We start from the raw sequence: 20286 nt of genomic DNA, 5'->3' as shown, positions 1-20286 counted from the left end.
GCCCAGTTGAATATGGCACAAGACCAACGTATCTGCTGACCAGACTGCCCAGTTGAATATGGCACAAGACCAACGTATCTGCTGACCAGACTGCCCAGTTCAATATGGCACAAGACCAATTTTCGCATAATGTGGCTAATATTACCTTAAAAATTGGGCAGAAGCCAATTAGGCATGCACAATTACTGTGAAGTATTTTACTTTGAGATATTCTAGTTCAAGATAAAGGAGTGCAGCTATAGTTTTTGTTTAAAAGCAATTCTAATTACAAGTCTAGAAAATTACATAATGTCATTGACAGATATATACTTTGATTTCCTTGATTTGACGGTGTTGTGCTGTAAACACAATATTGTAAAGAACATCACTATAACAGCATTAATATACCTTCTCCACATTTATTCAAACATGACTGCCACAAAGCATTTATAAATAAATTTATTCCAGGCTAATAAATGAATTACTAACAACAATATTTGCACATTCTGCCACATATGCAAAACCATTATAACTCTCAAGTTATTTAAACAATGTTAGAATATACAAGTACATGTATATCTTCTACAAATTCATTTAAATATCATTAAACAAGTCTAGCCTATCAGTATTAGCCTACTGATGTCGCAATAAATATAATCATATTTGATACATCATCATTTGAACCACTTGGATATTGCACCTAAAGCACTTCCAAACGTTTGTAGAACCTGAGGAGTTGATTTCACTTGGAACATCAAACTACCTGCCTCAGCCTCAAACCCAGCCTCTTTCAGCTGCCCAGCCAATCGCTGAATAGAGAGGTGATCACATGACTCTTCATGTGACTTTGTCTCTGGATGCTGATTGGCCAGCAGGTATTGCACAATGGCTGGGTAGTGTGGAGTAGAGATCAGCTTTGAAACCAGTTGAAGTTTCAATAGCTGCTCTAAAAGCTCATCATCCGTGTGGAGCTGTAAATAGAGGGAATCTGACGTAACTTCAACAGCGGAAAGTCATCCATATTGAGGTAAATCATATATCTTTTAACATTTTCTTTTAAGTACTACAAACATAGATAATATGCCAAGTACTTCATCATTCAAGTATCCCAAAATAGATAAAATTCAAAAATAATGTTTTTTTATTTCAAAAACAATATTTAAAAAAAGGAAAAATAATAGAGTAGCCACCTAGGATTTGTCTCAAAAGTATCCAACATTCAAAATATAATGTTTTTTTAATATCAAAAGTACAACAAACAAGAGTGCCAAACTATCACAAGATACGCCAATTTTAAGGCTTTGGACAACTTGATAACTTTACCATGACCCATATTTGAACTTGAAATACATATCTAGATACGACTAGATGACCAAAGTTGGTGAAGATCAGATAAAAACTACTTCAATTAGAGAGCGGACAACATGCTTAATGCTTGAAATGCTCTAAGTGACCTCGTGACCTAGTTTTTAACCTGGCATGACCCATATTTGAACTTGACCTACATGTAGATATTGTCTAGACACAACTTCTGACCAAATTTGGTGAAGATCAGATGAAAACTACTTCAATTAGAGAGTGGACACCATGCTAAATGCTTGAAATGTTTTAAGTGACCCTGTGACCTAGTTTTTGACCCGGCATGACCCATATTCGAACTTGACCTAAATATTGTCTAGATACAACTTCTGACCAAGTTTGGTGAAGAGCGGATGAAAACTACTTCAATTAGAGAGGGGACACCATGCTAAATGCTTGAAATGCACTAAGTGACCCTGTGACCTAGTTTTTGACCCGGCATGACCCATATTCGAACTTGACCTAGATATTGTCTTGATACAACTTCTGACCAAGTTTGGTGAAGATCGGATAAAAACTATTTGAATTAGAGAGCAGAAACTGCTGTGGACGCCGCCCACCCGCCGCCAAGGTGAAACTATAATACGTCCTGTTTTTTTTTAAACGGGTGTATAAAAATGAAAATGTTGCTGTACCCACCTTGTCGGAAAAAATACAACAATTATTTTTTGTATTCCAATAAACATAAGAATATCCATATATTGAGTTACCCACCGTGGGTGTGTCAGCCAGGGTCTGTACAGCCGCTGTGTACAGGTTGTCATGCCCTGATAGGAGGCCCAGCTTCACTGCAGTGAGGTAGGAGGCATGGCGGACCAGACCCTTGAACAGGGCCTCTGTCTCCTGTACAATACATGGGATATTGTAATGGGGTAAGGAATTACATGGCAGACCAGACCCTTGAACAAGGCCTTTGTCTCCTGTACAATACATGGTACATTGGAATGGGGTAAGGAATTACACAGCAGTCAGAGAGAAAAACACAATATTTGACACAAGTTTGTGAGCCTAATGACAAGTGAAATGAACTTTTCTTCCATGAGTATATTTATCAGCAAATTATATATAATGCCCCCACATAACAGCAACTAAATTAAAATATAACAAGAGCACCGCATAACAGGTGCCAACGCTCGGCTGCGATGCATTTTTTAATAAATGAAAGCTTTTCAGATTATTATTTTTTTTAGAGGTCACAGTGACCTTGACCTTTTACCTAGTGACCCAAAAATGGGTGTGTCGTGTAGAACTCATCAAGGTGCATCTATATATGAAGTTTCAAAGTTGTAGGTGGAAGCACTTTGATTGTAGAGCAAAATGTCAAAGTTTTAGCACGACGCTGGCGGACCGCGGACAACGAGCTGGCTATGTCAATACCTTGGGGTTTCTCCCAAAACAGCCGAGCTAAAATTTAAGCATACACAATCACTTCTAAATCCAGTCTAAGTACTGATTGGTAACCCAAAGAGCTGTATCAGTAGTCTGTAGACTTTCAATAAAAAATGAATGATTAGATTGCTACCAAGTGAAGCTCATTTCAACTTCCCAGTAACCTGAACACATACCTGTGCAGTCAGCTGCATCCCACTTGACTTGAACACCTCAAGGACCAGGGTGTGCACCTCCCCAGACCGGTGGGACACCATGGCCTTCAGCAGGGAAACCCAGGGCTGCTCCGTCCCAACTCTGAACAGGAAGTCACTTTTTTTTTTAACCCTTTGAATGCTGGGAAATTTGTCGTCTGCTAAAATGTTGTCTGCTGAATTTCTAAAATTAGCATTTTCTTCGATTTTTTTTCAAAAAATACTATCAGAATAGCAAACAGTTTGGATCCTGATGAGACGCCACGTTCTGTGGCGTCTCATCTGGATCCAAACTGTTTGCAAAGGCCTTTAAAATTCGGTTCCCGCACTGAAAGGGTTAATCATAACCAGTCCATATGTATCAATTGTAGACTCTTAAGTCTACAGTACAAATACTGACAAGAGGGTCATGAAATATGATCTGATATTCACTTATAGAAAGACAAATTATAGAGACACAAACTAATAGCTGAGCAATCGCAATTGTTTTCTATTCAGTGGCTGTTTTGTCATATGACATCAAACATTATTATCTTACAGTAATATTGCATGCAATAAAAATTGTAACACAAAACATCAAATATAAAGTTAAAAGATGTTACTAATTTTACTGGATGTGTCCTTACTGCATTAACAAAAAACATGTTTTGTGTACCAACTAGAACTTAAGTAAACTATTTTCAGCCCACTGAATATGACTCAGAATGAGGAAAGTCAGAATTATAACTTATTGAACATAAACATGGTGTTTCTGACCATGCTGTTGACAAATGTGAAGACATTTATTTTTAGATTGCATATCGTCGCTGTCATTTTCAAATCTCGTAGCTACAAAATGGCAACTTTTCAGGAGAGAAAAAAAACGTCACATTTTTTTATAACGATGTTTTAGAAATTGAAATTCTGTAAAAATAACAAACAAATGAAGCTGCAAAATACGGTATAAGCCGTAGACGCCCAAATCATACTGATAAGTCATACTGCTATTAAGAAGTGGTAGCTACGATATTTTGTCACCACAGTTTTGTCATTTTTATGAGGTACAACAATTTGTCCTGATAGGAAACCTCGTAGCTGCAAATATAAAATAAAAATAAAAACGTTGTCAAATTTGTCCTAATGAAATGACGTACCTTTAGGTGAAATGACGTCGCTACGACTTTTCGCCGGAAAAAAAGCCAACAATCAAGCTACAACATTTTGTCACGTGGCTTTTTCAAGAGCTCTGATTGGTGTAGAGCTACGAGATATAGCACAAAACACGCGCCAGACTTCATATATTCGGAAAAGACAAAAAAAGTCTTTTGAAAATTTTGGAGCTACGAGGTTTGAGATTGACAGCGATGATATACAAGAGGTACAAAGACCCTAAGGCTCACACCTGAGACCCCTAGAAACTTCATCTAGCAGGAAGTCTTCACAAGGTTTCACAAAATACTTGAAGGAAAAAATGTGACATTATGATTAAGTAAAACTGCCCCGCCTCATGGTGGCCATGGTTGCATCTGGAAATGAGCAATTTCTAACTCATGTGAGAAATAATTATTACTTATGTTCATAGCAAGCTTCATGAAAATTGGGCAAATAGACTTGCCTTCGAGAGTGTTCACAAACTTTTTCTGTAATTTGAATTGTTGACCTAGTTTTTGACACATCTTGACCCAGTTCTGAAATCATCTGAGATATCATTGAGACAAATCGTCTGACCAAGTTTAAAAAGATTTGGAAATAAATGAGACCTCTAGAGTATTTAAAAACCTTTTCTTCAGTTTACATAGTGTTATAATTTTTAATATATGGGACCGAGGTCTAGTGGAAGGATGCTGGTCTTGGAATAGGAAGGTCCCTGGTTCAAATCCCGCTCAGACCACGGAATTTTCTGAGCAAAACATTAGTCCCACGCTTGCTTCTCTCCACTTAGGAGTATGAATGGGTACCTGTGAGGGATATAAGCCAATTTGCCGTGGCTATATACTGCGCCCAATGTATTGAACTTTGCAAACATTTTCGTGATTATCAGGTGATAAAATTAATTTGACCTCTATAGTATAAAACGACAAATAATGACAACCGACAACGACTACCAAACAAAAGACGATCACAAAAGCTCACAATTGCGCTCTGGTAAACTACAATCAAATTTCACTTCACTCCAATTTACCTAAAATACTACTGCTTTATTGTTGATATATATGTGTTGATATATGTTGATATAAAATAAGACGTACATGAAATATGAATCAATTTTACTTCTACAGGTGATTACATTTTACTTATAATTTAGTGCTTTCGAAAAAAAAACGAATATAGGTAAACTAGCTAAAGTTCAAAATTAATCAAATGCAGTTGGGACATATGGATATAAACATTTATTTATTTCATGCTTTCCGGTGGTTTAAAGACAAATATTAGTGAATTCAAACTGATAATTCACTGTTTTTAACAGTGAAAAATAACAGTGTAAATAATCTGTAATTTTCACTGTTTCACAATAAAACGATATCATTTTTTACAAAATGCCGTCATTATTCCATCAAAATCTCCAGTTAAACTCTTTAACAATATAAATAAACAGTTAAAACAAGCAATGTGTTTGTGAAACACAATGTCTCCATATATTTGACCTTTGACCTTGAAGGATGACCTTGATCTTGACCTTTCACCACTCAAAATGTGCAGCTCAGTGAGATACACATGCATGCCAAATATCAAGTTGCTATGTTCAATATTGTAAAAGTGTACATTAAATGAGCAATTTTGACCCATATATTTGACCTTTGACCTTGAAGGATGACCTTGACCTTGACTTTTCACCACTCAAAATGTGCAGCTCCATGGGATGCACATGCATGCCAAATATAAAGTTGCTATCTTTAATATTGCAAGTTATGGCAAAATTTTAAAGTTGGAGCAACTTGGAAAACAAACCAACCAACCAACCAACAGACAGGGCAAAAACAATATGTCCCCTATAGTGGTGGGGGACATAAAAAGCATAAAATAAAAAGAAATTTGTTGGATCTGGTGGAATATTGATTTAATTCACTTGTAATAGCAGAAAATATTTGTTCACTTGTGACTGCGCAACTTGTTATATTATTTTCTATGATCACTCGTGAATTAAAATCGATATTCCACCGAATGCAACAAATGTCCTCTATATATTTCACTTTTAACTTTTTTTTACTGTGCACCCTAATTTTCATCTCAGAGAATATTGTAAGAAATGGCAGCAAAAAATAGACACAAAAAGCTCAACTAACTCTTTATATCCAAATGTTGGCCACAGTTTGAGGAGCTTAGCCAAGGCCAAGAACTCTTGTTTGCCCAACTCAGAATGTGAGCTCTTCTCAAGTAAGGTGGAGAATAACCTCCCCCTGGAGACTGGGGTGCTGATCTCTGCCTCCGCTACCTGCAGCACATGAGATGAGGAAGTGGAAACATTAGAGGAGTTCAGAATGTGCTAAACAAAAAAAATAACCTTCAGATACATTTTTACTAACTAGGGAATTATTTATTTATTTATTGTTATTTATTTATTTCTCTTTTTTTTTATTTACTTTATTTATTTACATTTCTTACTTGGGATACATATTTGAATTTCCGCAGGGGGTCTTTCTTATTTTAGTCCTATGTACAGTAAATATTTTAAATAGCCAAATTAGAAGCATCATAAGTAATCAGCCAAAAAGACCAACCTTAAGTCATGTGCCCATTCACTGTTTTACTTCGTCATTTTGTTTAAATTTTAAAACACATTTTTACATGCATGAAACAATGCGTTGTATACCTGAATGTCAGGCCAGACCTCTGTGATGACAGCCTGGGTTCTATACAAGGTCAACAACACAAGGTCATCTTCAGAGAGGGAGAAACTCTGAAACAAAGCCACAGTCAATTAACTGTACTTTCACTAGCCAAATAACAGCTTCAAATTTCGAGAGACTGATTGTTATGTAAACAACTTGAAAGCTATTGGTAATCCACATAAAGGCATTCCACATAATGTTGAGTCCACATGTATTGTTCCTCAGCACATTGGCACATAGGCTTCCCAATAAATATTGTGACTTACACAGATATAAATTGTAATTAACAAAGTTTCTATAAATGTCCATGGCATCTCGACAATTAACATACAACTTTGAGCATAATGTTAAAGATATTTTCCAGCATAACAACAGCACAGTGTAAAGGGCATGTTACCTTTTCAAGAATGTGTAGGACATCAAGTCGTGGCTGCACATTGACAGTGGGATCAGAACAGAAAGGTCGCAGCTGGGACATCAGCTGCTCTCCAGTCACCAGTCCTTCCCTGCAACAATTGATGTATCCCATATATGTCACACAAGTTTAAACCATTCTCCCAGCAGCTATGTTAATGGATTAATTTCTTTTTTCCAAAATCACCAACATCAGCACATGCTCATTTTCAACCCTAAAAATTCTTACATGTTTTTTAGTAAAGTTAATTTAAATATAATTGATAAATGTATTCAAGTAATTCACCCTGACCTTTAGAGGTTAAAATAAGTGTAAATTATCAGACTACATAAAAAAAATGTGTGCCATTCATGTTCGACTACAAACCAGTAATAATTTTATAACTACATTTTTGGACTTTTATGATCAAAATATTCCTTAAGTAAAAAGCATGTGAAAGTTTGTCAGAAAAAACACATCATAAAATATGTTAATGGACGGTGATGTTACTTGGACATTATTTATCTTAAAAATTTGCATCATACATTAACTATGTCAACAAAGTTCTGTTAGCTGGGCCATAGATAAAGTACCAGTGCATGTTCCACAGAATACAGTTAACTGAAGCATCATTTAATAAAGATCATGGTAATGCAGTTTGCAAACTTTAATATAATTAAACTACTTAATAATAATAATGAATTTCGTTATCTAATTAAAGTAGTTCAGTGTTACCCATGCTTTTCCACATTTGTCACAATATTTTCCAGACTTTTCAGAGGATCCACGATGTTTAGGGGCTTAAATGAACTATCCTTTTTGCTGAAATGAAAAATAACACTATATAATTATACTATATTTCGATTGAAATGCCTTGTGCAGCAAAAAGGGAGTTTCAACTAAGTGTTCACAAGTAATATTTTTTAACTGTCAAATATGGTAAGTCACATGAAAGTTTGTGGTCAAACATGTAAAACTCTTATAAAGGAACTGCATGTTATAGATATTAAAAGAGATAAGCGTTTCAGACAATTAAAATTATCCCTTTTCCTTTCAAAACAAGTATGTGCAAAATACTTTAAACCAAGTGTTTACATTATTCCTAAAGCAAAGCACAATAGCCCTTCAAATTTCAAAAAAAAATCCATAAACCTTTTTATTTAACATTATACCTCAAACTGAGTAGGACATGTTCCACAGCTTCCTGTACAAGTACCCTGATGTTCCCATGGCGACCAGGCCCCACACTGACCAGGCTGTGGACCTGGTCCAGTGACATCTCGCCCTCCAGAATGACTCTCAACAGCAACTGCTTCACCTGGTTGAAAAATGTGTTCTCCGATTGTTGGAAGAGCCTTTTAGTGTATATTCAAAATAAATAGATGTGCATGAAAACAGCTCTGTATATTCAAACAAAGAAATATAAGCATACAAAACTTTATTTTGTCTATAACATCTACACTGGGAGTGCGATACTGCCATCATGCATTTATATGATTGAGATATCTCACACAATTTTTAGTGGCATTGTAATACACTTGAGACGTAGCATAACACTTTTTTTACCTACATATACTTTGTCATAGTAAAAGTTGTTTTAACATCTTTTACTGTAAAAGCAGATACAAAAAAGGCGATTGCTGGAAAGAAAAGAAAATCCAAGATCATTGAATTATTTACCTGGTCAGTGTTGCCCATTGACAAGTTGTAAACGTTATAGTACTCCTGCACTCTGCTGTTGTCAGATGACCTCATTGCCATGATTACGGGGTCACTAAGGGTGGTCAGGTGCTCCAGGTAACCATTGACAACAGATACAGCACTTTCCCAGGATGTCTTCCTAATAAAATAGATATGAAACATTATTATCATAACAATATATGTTTGTAAAACATGTGCGGCCTTATAATTGCAGCCAAGAGTCAATTTAATCAATTGTTAAGAGATGTTTTAACATATTATGCCCCTGTGACCTTAAACTGTGGACCAAAAGTCCAAAGATGTCTTTATTCCTGCAATTCTAAGCAGAATATTATATCTTGCTGGGTTTAAGCATTCTCTATATATGGTGTAGAAATGGGGTTTTTTAGTAACAAGCCGATTGGGAACTTGACCTTTGACCAGTTGACCTCAAAATCATTAGACATCTTCCTTTGCTCCCAAGTAACCATAATACCATGCATGACGGAAGGTTTAAACATTTTTGAATGTAAAGTGCAAACAAATTTTATGTAACAAGATCCTGTGACCTTCACCTTTAACTTATTGACCAGAAAATCAATATGTAGATATTTCCTTTCATCTGAAGTAAATTAAATTTGGATTACAGAGCTCAAATATTTTTGTCAAGAAATGCAGATCAATGAAACCTCTGAAAGGGTTACAACCTATGACCTCAGTTTAATTTTGTGGCATAGGTGTCACCACGGATCACTCTTATACATTTACATTTATGGTTAGATAAATAATCCTTTAACAATTGCAGTAAAAAAAGTCAATCACAGGTAAAAAAAACTGGTTAATAAGTTTAAATTATTTGTTAGCAATGTATTTATGCAACAGGAGTTGTATTATCATGTTTCTAGTTTTATACCAAAAATTATAATCATCACATAACTGTCTAATAAACATCTGTTTGTGTAAGTTAAATTGATTTCATTCAAATAAACCATACAGAAATTCAAAATTTTATCTCAATGAACCTTTTTTTGGTAGATATAAGTTACCGGTATGTAAGGATGGTCAACGATATCAACAAAAAAAAGAATGGCTATCGTACTCATTGTCTGGCATCTTTTTCTTGCTGGTTTGCTGACGACAATACTTGAGGATTCGCCTGCCAATCTCCTGTCTGCAGTCCACCTCCAGCTGTTAAGGTAACAATTCGGAAATAAACAAGCTGTGTGACATGTGAACAAGTGAACCCTGTTCTGAGAAAACTGGGCTTAATGCATGTGCGTTAATATTTGTTCCAGGTTAGCATGTGCAGTCTGCAGGCTAAGCAGAAACAACACTCTCACCTTTATTGGGTTTTATTTATTTTAGGGTTGTTCCAAAATAATGAAAATAAGCTTATGTGTAAAGAAAGATCAGCCAGTGTGATTTTAGTATGCATGGTCTTGATGTTTGCTACAAGCAGTCTGTCATGTTTAACTACTCACCAGCTGCGTTGGCTTTTTAGAATATAGGATAGCCTGGAGGAAGGTTGGTATGTGGTCAGCCTGTAGCTTGTGCAAGAACTCCCCACATGCCTCATAGCGATGAATCCAGGCAGTCTGCAGAGGTTCAGAGTTATATGTGAATATATGTGGCCAATAAAGGTCCAGAGATATATTCAAATCAAGGTAAATATTTATATGTGAATCACAGTTGCCTAACGAGGTACAGAGGTGTAACTAAATATATTTGGTCTGTAGAGGTACATATATGGGCAGGGGTACATTTTTGTAAAGATTTGTCAATCAATGTGGCCTCTACAGGGCTAACAAGTTAAATGTTGCAGATGGGCATTAAACAATTGACCAAAGGTGATCACAAAAACAAAATAGAATTCAAAAACCGACATGTTCATGCATAATACACTTTAATAAATGTCTGAAAGTATGCTTGTTTATAAAATTTAAATCCAATTTATGATATGTGTAATGGTTAGCAATGACTGATAAGCCCTGCCTACTGCCCTGCTCAGCCAATAGAAGCTGGCGAAATTGTGAGTGATTGTATTGCTATAAGTTGCTCTTTAATAGTGGTAGAGAATAAATGTATGAAAAAATAAATCCCTCTAAGGGTCTAGAAATGAATGATCATAAATAAAGAAACATTACAATATGGATCATAATTATATGTCTGCATGAATCTAAATAAAATAATGTTTTTTTTCTGGACGATATGTACTATTGGCAGATAAGAAAATTATTCAAGTATTTTTATTTTCTAGTAATTGAAATTTTCATTTCAATGGCATCATGCAATTGCGAACATTAACAAAACCACATTAAAACTCTTTTATTTAGGTTGGATAACAGTTTTAATGCGAGGTTACTAAAAATTAACATGAATATGTAAGAAAAAACATAGAAATGGTCAAGTAAATTAAAACTGAATGTATTTTTCTAGTCCTGGTATAGTTACAGTGGTGTCAGGCTGCCTCTTGCCATCTCCCTCCCAGAAGAACTTCACTGCCCAGGTACAGTACACCACACTGGCATCCAGCATACCCCCACGCTGTCAATCATACCAATTATACAATAATAATAATAATAATAATAATATCATCATTATTATTATTTCTATTATTATTATTTTATTTTTTATTTTATTATTATTATTATTATTATTACTATTATTATCATTATCATTATTACTATTATTAATAAAATAGTATTAAAAGTATATACAATCCATATAAACCCCATAGTCCTGTGCCAAATTTTTTTAATTAATAAGCCACCTAAGTTATCAGGCACACTAAATTTCTTATCCTTTTCATAAAAAACTCACAATCTATGTGGTAAACCAAATTTTTACTTAATCATACAAACAAACATGAATTACAAACTAAAATTAACATATATAAATACAAATAAAACATACTACAGCGTGTATGGCACATACACCTGACACTGAAACATTTCATACATGAACAAACGGCACGACTTTTTCAAGTTTTAGCATAATAATAATAATAATCATCATAAGGAAAACTATAATTTCTTGTGGGCGACATAAAAATATATGCGTAGAACAAAAAAAAATATAGAAACAAAATATTTACAACAATGTATACATGATTTTTAGATTGATTTCAAATATATAAAAATACATATTTGCCAGCGTGTTTGGATTTGTGCCCCTTTGAACTTAAACAATGTTTATATACTGCTCACCCCATCTGGAATCTGTTTGGCCAACTTGGCGAATGTGTTCACATTGGACATGGTTATGCAAGGGGAGAGAACATCTATCACATTATCCGCACTTGCCAACAGCAGCTTGTAGTCCAAACCTGAGGAATGGAAACATAACAATGCTGGGTTCATAGCATGACAGTGGATTAACACCTCTGAAACAGATTGTTTACTGGGTGAGAGCCTCTGTGAGAGATTGGTTTTCAACATATCGCATGGAATATTTTACCAAGGAAGGTGTTCTTAATACAGGGATGCCCCCATTATTACACTTCTGATTTCATATTTGATATTTAGTTTAGATTAAACCTACTTATTTAAGCTTGATTGCATTGAAAGTACAGTCCAAACTGACTTAACGGCCACCTGAAAATAACAGTCACCTGCAGACAACGATCAGTCTGGAATCCCCCCGACGAAAAACACTATATTACACTTGAAAATAACGGCCACCTGTCCATAACTGATCACTGGCCACTATATTCAATTCCGAAGTTTATGTTTGACCTGAAATCAATGGTCACGCGTCAGTCGTTTCGAGTCGCGAAAATTAAAAACACAGCACATCATGTGTCTATTATGCGGTTAAAGCGTCTGATAGGGGTAATTGCCTTTGATATGATAAAAGCGGCCCGCTGCGAGTAAACAAATAATAAGGTGTTGAGAATGTTTCTTTTCCGGGGATAATTGTAGGGGGTATCTTCAAAAGAAAATATGTCAGAGTTTGTGACACGTTTAAAGTAATTATTGCTAATTAAATGACCGCTAATTAGTACGTTGTACTCTCAACATTGACTATTGATTTTAAAATAACATTTGCGGATCATTCTTTAAAAGAGCTTTCTAGCATAGACAACACTTTTAAAAGCAATAATAAATCACAGATAACAATGAGTGTTAAACGTAAGTTCCCCACATTAGAAGAGCGAGTCAAGTGTTTGAAACTGTTTGAATCTGGAAAAAGTTTGCGTGTTATAGCAAGTGCGCTTTGTGTTCGACGTACGCAAGTGCAGAGTGTGCTTAAGCGTAAGCGAGAAATTATGGAGGAGTATGAATCAAATGGAAATGTGAGTTTGAAGCGTCCAAAATATGACACGGAATACAGCGGTTGAACGATCTGGTGTTTAAGTGGTTCACCGAGGCTACGGCTCGTTTGATAAATGTTTCTGGACAAATGATTCAAGAAAAAGCAAGGAAGTTCGCTGGTGAATTAGGTTTGAATGATTTTAAGGTAGCAATGGTTGGCTGGAATCATTCTTGAAACGCAATAATATCGTGTTTAAAACTCAAAGTGGGGAACGCGGTGAGGTTAAACTTGATACTGTTGATCAGTGGAAGGCCAAGATTGTCTCTGTGTTAAGGAGGCCAAGATTGTCTCTGTGTTAAGGAGGCCAAGATTGTCTCTGTGTTAAGGAGGCCAAGATTGTCTCTGTGTTAAGGCTGGCCAAGATTGTCTCTGTGTTAAGGAAGGCCAAGATTGTCTCTGTGTTAAGGAGGCCAAGATTGTCTCTGTGTTAAGGTTGGCCAAGATTGTCTCTGTGTTAAGGAAGGCCAAGATTGTCTCTGTGTTAAGGAAGGCCAAGATTGTCTCTGTGTTAAGGTTGGCCAAGATTGTCTCTGTGTTAAGGTTATGAGCCAAAGGAAATTTTCAACATGGATGAAAGTGGCCTTTTCTACAGGGACTCCACAAAGTCGACATTCTTCAAGAAGGGGGAAACTTGAGCTGGTGGAAAACGGTCGAAACAAAGGATCACGATCGCCGTTTGTGCATCCATGACCGGTAAGTAAAATTGTCTCACCATTATTATTGAATTTTCATGTTGATTGCATTCAACAGGTGACATCAACAATAACAATGTGTATTAATAGCAATTTTCATCTGCAGGCATAACGCATGATTGCGTGACAAAGTCAATTGATCTGTATCGCTGATTAAGTGTTAAAAACAACATTAAGCTGGCGAGTGTTTTGATAAGAAGGCGATAAGAGGATTAGTGATCGGCTTTAATGGCAAAACATGCACTTATTTGCAACATTTATAACAAACTTTAGGCATTTATAAAAGGCGATTTGTTCATGTTAAAAAAGCTGATATTGAAAATGATTTTTTTATTTCCAGGTGAGAAGCTCACGCCACTTGTTATCGGAAAGTCCAGGAAAACGCGGTGTTTTGGGTCCATTAGCACAGATAGGCTACCTGTGCGTTACGAGGCTAACAGGAAGGAGTGGATGCTCACCCCCCTGATGGAAGACTGGTTGAAGGCGCTTGATCGGAAGATGCGTGCCCAAAAAACGGAAGATCCTCCTTCTGCTTGACAATGCTCCAGTCCATCCACACATCACGCTAACCAACGTTAAAACTGCAATTCTTCCCCGCCAACACAACATCACTGTTGCAGCCGATGGATGCTGGAATCATCCAGACACTGAAGTTGAAATATCGGAAACGACAGCTCCAAAACGTCATTGTGGAAATGGAGAAGACGCCATACAAGCTTGGTCCAGAGATTCTTTCGTGACATTACAATCTTGGAGGCAATCTATTGGAATGCTGCAGCTTGGTTGGAAATCAAAGAGGAAACCATCGTTAAGTGTTTCCGGAAGTGCGGATTTAGTCCAGAAATCATCAGCGGTTCAAATGCTGTACCGTCGCCTGTCTTGGAGACACAGAGATTCAGGACAACCCTGAAGACGATATTCTGTTCGCGTTGCTGCGTGTTTTGCGGGATCTGTTTGATGAAGACATTGGGGATCTGACGGCAGTTGATAAGAACCTGGCCATTTGTGAGACCAACATCACGAAGTGGGAGAGGCCTGCGACGGAACTTATAGACGAACTTAAACCCACACAGTCGGATGCGGATACAGATGAGGAGGAAGAAACTCTGCACTTCAACAATCCAGCACCGTCTGCTCCGTCAGCAAAACGTGCCAGTACATGGATCACTGAAAGAACGTTGCTTTGTCAAAGAACAACCAGGTGATGCTTGACTCCATCATGAAATTCCAATGACGAATTCTTTGCGCACCGGGTCAAGTGTGCTAGTGTTCAAAAGAAGATTAGCGAGTATTTTAGCGTGGAGTGAATTGTTTTGATTGTTGCGAGTGATTATGGTTGTGTGTTTTTAAAAACATTTGCGTGATAAGTTATCTTGTTTTTTGTGAATGATGTGCTACGGTTTTTTTTGGATAAAGAATGAATGAATGTTTGTATTTTGTATGAGGTTGTTGAATGAAAATGCTTTTTGTGTGATGTTTGCGTATGAATAAATTTTAACAACCTTTCTGCATCTTTTTCTTTGAATTAGAACAGTACAATTACACCGTACTAGAGGTTTATGACAGCGAATCTGCTTATTAGACTTGTACAACGGCAGGTGATATGCTTTATTTACTGAATGAACTAGATGCATGAGTAAACAATTATACTAGCGTTGATAAAGTCATTGCTTTAGTTTAACAATATGCAATTAAATCAATCTATAAGATATTATTCTGTATTATTCAATGTAAGTTAATTCTGTTATTATGCCTAGTTAACGGCGATGAGCCTTTATTTTACACTGTTTGCAAACGACTGGGTGGGGTAACAAAGTAGCAATACTACCAACTGACCAGCCATCTTAAAATTGTGATCCGAATTCAACGGCCACCTATGGACAACGGTCACTTTGGTCATTTCCCTTGACTGACCGCTGTTCTCAGGTTTGACTGTACTTACTACTTATTTGAAACACTCACGAGCCTTTTATCTGGGCCTAGAACCAGTACTTGGTGTCTTTGGGGGAGATCTACCATATCCATTACACAACAGTGACCTTGAAATTTGACCTCTAATTGTGACCATGACGATTGATGTAGGGAGAAAGGTGTCACACTTGACATATAGTCTTCATATGATTTAAATTTGTGTCAAGTTAATCCATCAATACATGTTGAAGGTTTGGATGAAAAGACCTTTTCAAAATTGAGGTTTTAAATTTAATTGCGAGGTTGACCAGGTGTTAGGCACATCACTTCTTTTTATAATGATTAATCTGTGTGCCAAGTCATTTTAAATCCCATCAATATATGGCAAAGTTATGGTTGAGTCAGGCATTTTCAAGCTGTTCTTGAATCCAAATTTTACCTTTGACCTCTTAAGTTGACCTTGAACTTTGAAGTAAGTAAATGAGTGTTATCATTCAAGTAAGGAAATGAGTGTTATCATTCAAGTAAGGAAATGAGTGTTATCATTCAAGTAAGGAAATGAGTGTTATCATTCAAGTAAGGAAATGAGTGTTATCATTCTTCTAATGATGGTTTACTTTTTTCCCCATGTTTTAACCCCATCAATATATGGCAAAGTAATGGCTGAGAGGAGTTTTATTGCAAAATTTTACCTTTGACCTCTAAGTGAGACCTTGACCTTTGAGGAAAGGATATGTGTGTTACATGGAACAATTCATCTTACGATTATTTTATGATGGTTTACAAGTGGTTTTAAAATCGATAAAAGCAAAGTCAAAAGTTTTCAAGCTGTTAATGGCAAAAGTGACCTTTAAGTGTGACCTTGAGATAGATACATGGGTTCTACATGTGACAATTCATCTTAAGACCATCCTATGATGATTAACTTTTCCAGTGCTGGAACCGGATTTTGAAGACCTTTGCAAACAGTTTGGATCCAGATGAGACGCCACAAAACGTGGCATCTCATCAGGATCCAAACTGTTTGCTATTCTGATAGTATTCTTTGAAAAAAATAAAAGAAAATGCTAATTTTAGAAATTCAGCAGAAGACATTTTAGCAGACAACAAATTTCCCAGCATGCAAAGGGTTAACATGTTATGGCTGGACAGGAATTTCTGAGAGACAACCCGACAGCTAGACAGACCTATAAAAGCCACAATTGCTTTTCGCCTTCTTTGAAAAGGGTGCATAAAAAACATAGGCCATTAAAAATTGTAAGTAATAATGCTTTAATATATTGAATATTTTCATGTAAGGCTTATATGTGTTGAGATGTTACAACATATACAGTGCACAACTTCTGAAATAATTATTTATTAGCAAAAAAATGTTAATCTAATCAATAAGCATATAAATTGATGTAAGTGGATTCTGGCAACATAAAAATTGATAACCATAGCAAATTATTAGGACCTGAATTTCACAATTTACCTGCAGCAACTGGTTTCAGCTTCTTCAACAGCTTGACATGCCCGTCTGCAGTTATTCCCCCCTGGAGTGGCCCCTCACACTTGAGCAGGGTGGAGAAGTAGTAGAGCATGCGGGCATGGTCAGTTCCGTCCAGTTCTGGGTACACTCGCAGCCCCATGTGCTCACTGAAGGCAGCTGGCTGCAGGCTGAGGCTCTCTATCAGCTGTAACTTGGTCACTCTCTCTTGCAGTTCTTCTAGGCTCAAGCTATTAAAGTACACATGCATGTGTTTTTGTGTGTGATTGTAAACATATTTTTTGTTGTTCAATTATTTTGAAATCTAGCAAAGAAATTTTGCTTCATTATTCCTTGTTTAACCCTTTCCATTTTGTTATCCCTAAAAATCAGTAAAAGGAATCCCTTGCATCACAAAAGAAGGTACCGAGAACCACACAGAAGGTCACCTGAGATTACAGAAGAGTGGACATGAACAAAAGAACATTATGTGGCTTCAGCTATGATCATAGACTAACCTACCTGGCATCACAGAAGATTACCTGGAATAAGACCATACAGCATGGAGGGATCATAGACTTGCCTACCTGGGATCACAGAAGAGTGTCTCCAGCTTGGAGCATAGACTGGCCAACCTGGGATCACAAAAGAGTGTCTCCAGCTCAGATCATAGACTGGCCTACCTGGGATCTCAACATAGTGTCTCCAGCTTGATAATAACCTTGCCTACCTGGGATCACAGCAGTTTATCCAGCTGGGATCATAGACTGGCCTACCTGGGAGCACAGAAGAGTGTCTACAGCTCGGATCATAGACTGGCCAACCTGGGATCACAGAAGAGTGTCTCCAGCTGGGATCATAGCCTTGCTTACCTGGGCTCACAGAAGAGTGTCTCCAGCTGGGATCATAGACTGGCCTACCTGGGATCACAGAAGACTGTCTCCAGCTGGGATCATAGACTGGCCTACCTGGGAGCACAGAAGAGTGTCTCCAGCTGGGATCATAGACTGGCCTACCTGGGATCACAGAAGAGTGTCTCCAGCTCGGATCATAGCCTTGCCTACCTGGGATCACAGAAGAGTGTCTGCAGCTGGGATCAAAGACTGGGCTACCTGGGATGACACAAGAGTGTCCCCAGCTGGGATCATAGACTGGCCTACCTTGGATCACAGAAGAGTGTCTCCAACTGGGATAATAGACTGGCCTACCTGGGATCACAAAGTCTCCAGCTGGGATCATAGACTGGCATACCTGGGATCACAGAAGAGTGTCTCCAGCTCAAATCATAGACTGGCCAACCTGGGATCACAGAAGAGTGTCTCCAGCTGGCATCATAGACTGGCCTACCTGGGATCACAGAAGAGTGTCTCCAGCTCGGATCATAGCCTTGCCTACCTGGGATCACAGAAGAGTGTCTCCAGCTGGGATCAAAGACTGGGCTACCTGGGATGACACAAGAGTGTCCCCAGCTGGGATCATAGACTGGCCTACCTTGGATCACAGAAGAGTGTCTCCAACTGGGATGATAGACTGGCCTACCTGGGATCACAGAGTCTCCAGCTGGGATCATAGACTGGCATACCTGGGATCACAGAACAGCGTCGCCAGCTGGGATCATAGCCTTGCCTTACTGGGACAACAGAAGAGTTTCTTCAGCTGGGATCATAGACTGGCCTACCTGGGATCACAGAAAAGTGTCTCCAGCTGGGGTCATAGACTTGCCTACCTGGGCTCACAGAAGAGTGTCTCCAGCTGGGATCATAGCCTTGCCCACCTGGAATCACAGACGAGTGTCTTCAGCTGGGGTCATAGACTGGCCTACCTGGGATCACAGAAGTGTCTTTAGCTGGGATCATAGACTTGCCTACCTGGGATCACAGAAGAGTGTCTCCAGCTGGGATCATAGCCTTGCCCACCTGGAATCACAGACGAGTGTCTCCAGCTGGGATCATAGACTGGCCTACCTGGGATCACAGAAGTGTCTTTAGCTGGGATCATAGACTTGCCTACCTGGGATCACAGAAGTGTCTTTAGCTGGGATCATAGACTTGCCTACCTGGGATCACAGAAGAGTGTCTTCAGCTGGGGTCAAAGACTGGCCTACCTGGGATCACAGAAGTGTCTTTAGCTGGGATCATAGACTTGCCTACCTGGGATCACAGAAGAGTGTCTCCAGCTGGGATCATAGACTGGCCTATCTGGGATCACAGAAGAGTGTCTCCAGCTGGGATCATAGACTGGCCTACCAGGGCTCACAGAAGAGTGTTTCCAACTGGGATCATAGACTGGCCTACCTGGAATCACAGAAGATTGTCTCCAGCTGTGCTGCATACACCTGCCACAGGGGGACAGAGTTCCTGCCTGCCAGGCTCACTGCTATCTGATAAAGATCCTCCTCCAGGCTCCTGCAAACATTCATTAAATGGGAAATAAATGCCATAAATATTATATGGGCCGTGTTCTGGGGAAAACTGGGCTTAATACATGTGGGTGAAATGTCCTTCCAGATAAGCCTAAGCAGACAACTCAGGTAAATCAGGGACAACACTTTTCGCTTTTATTGAAGGTTTTGTTTTTAAGTAGGTTCCTTCTGAATAAAAATCTAGTTAAAGGTAAAGTGTTGTCCCTGATTTTCCCGTGAAGACTGCACAGACAGATCAAGGATGACACTTTGTGCACATGCAATAAGCTTAGTTTCCTTAGAACAAGGCTCATATAATTGCACACTGCACTGGACACTGCAGATCCATGAAAATGTCAACATTGACAATGTACATGTCGAATTATGAAATGTATGCTATCAATAATTATACTACTGAAAACTGGTCTAAACATTGAAGATCAATGAAAATCTCATGATTAACATTGCACAAGCAATTATTAATTTCAGGAGTAGATAAGTTGCATATTTTTTGTAAAGCACTGTATTGGATAGTTGTAATACTACTTCAAGTATTTTTGTACCAGCACCATCATTTTTATATTTGTATCCCATTGATGATAGATTTTAACTGAACTTTTAATTCAAAACAGAAACAGTTAAATCAACAGCCATAGTCACATTCTTGCTGCATACCACTGAATAACCATATCTAAT

General features: G+C 37.7%; 1 protein-coding gene across 4 annotated transcripts in view; it reads right to left on the bottom strand.

The window, feature by feature from the left end:
• Positions 1-384: 384 nt before the first annotated feature.
• Positions 385-20286, bottom strand: part of LOC127850914 (NBAS subunit of NRZ tethering complex-like) — a 97637-nt gene continuing 77735 nt past the window's right edge. For 3 of the 4 annotated variants that reach the window (XM_052384308.1, XM_052384311.1, XM_052384310.1), the window contains 15 exons: positions 19484-19594; positions 17196-17440; positions 12011-12129; positions 11256-11348; positions 10286-10399; positions 9904-9992; positions 8805-8964; positions 8297-8442; positions 7860-7946; positions 7128-7236; positions 6712-6798; positions 6185-6333; positions 2904-3105; positions 2053-2181; positions 385-950 (listed from right to left, as the gene is read on the bottom strand). In XM_052384308.1, coding sequence (XP_052240268.1) covers positions 654-950; positions 2053-2181; positions 2904-3105; positions 6185-6333; positions 6712-6798; positions 7128-7236; positions 7860-7946; positions 8297-8442; positions 8805-8964; positions 9904-9992; positions 10286-10399; positions 11256-11348; positions 12011-12129; positions 17196-17440; positions 19484-19594 — 2137 coding nt within the window. In that variant the 3' untranslated portion in view covers positions 385-653. The remainder of the gene's footprint in view (positions 951-2052; positions 2182-2903; positions 3106-6184; positions 6334-6711; positions 6799-7127; positions 7237-7859; positions 7947-8296; positions 8443-8804; positions 8965-9903; positions 9993-10285; positions 10400-11255; positions 11349-12010; positions 12130-17195; positions 17441-19483; positions 19595-20286) is intronic. The other variant, XM_052384309.1, reaches the window with a different exon arrangement.

Source organism: Dreissena polymorpha, chromosome 11 (assembly GCF_020536995.1).
Source record: "Dreissena polymorpha isolate Duluth1 chromosome 11, UMN_Dpol_1.0, whole genome shotgun sequence".
Lineage (NCBI taxonomy): Eukaryota > Metazoa > Mollusca > Bivalvia > Myida > Dreissenidae > Dreissena > Dreissena polymorpha.
The sequence above is the reverse complement of the archived record's forward strand: the minus strand, read 5'-3'. Positions and strand labels throughout refer to the sequence as shown.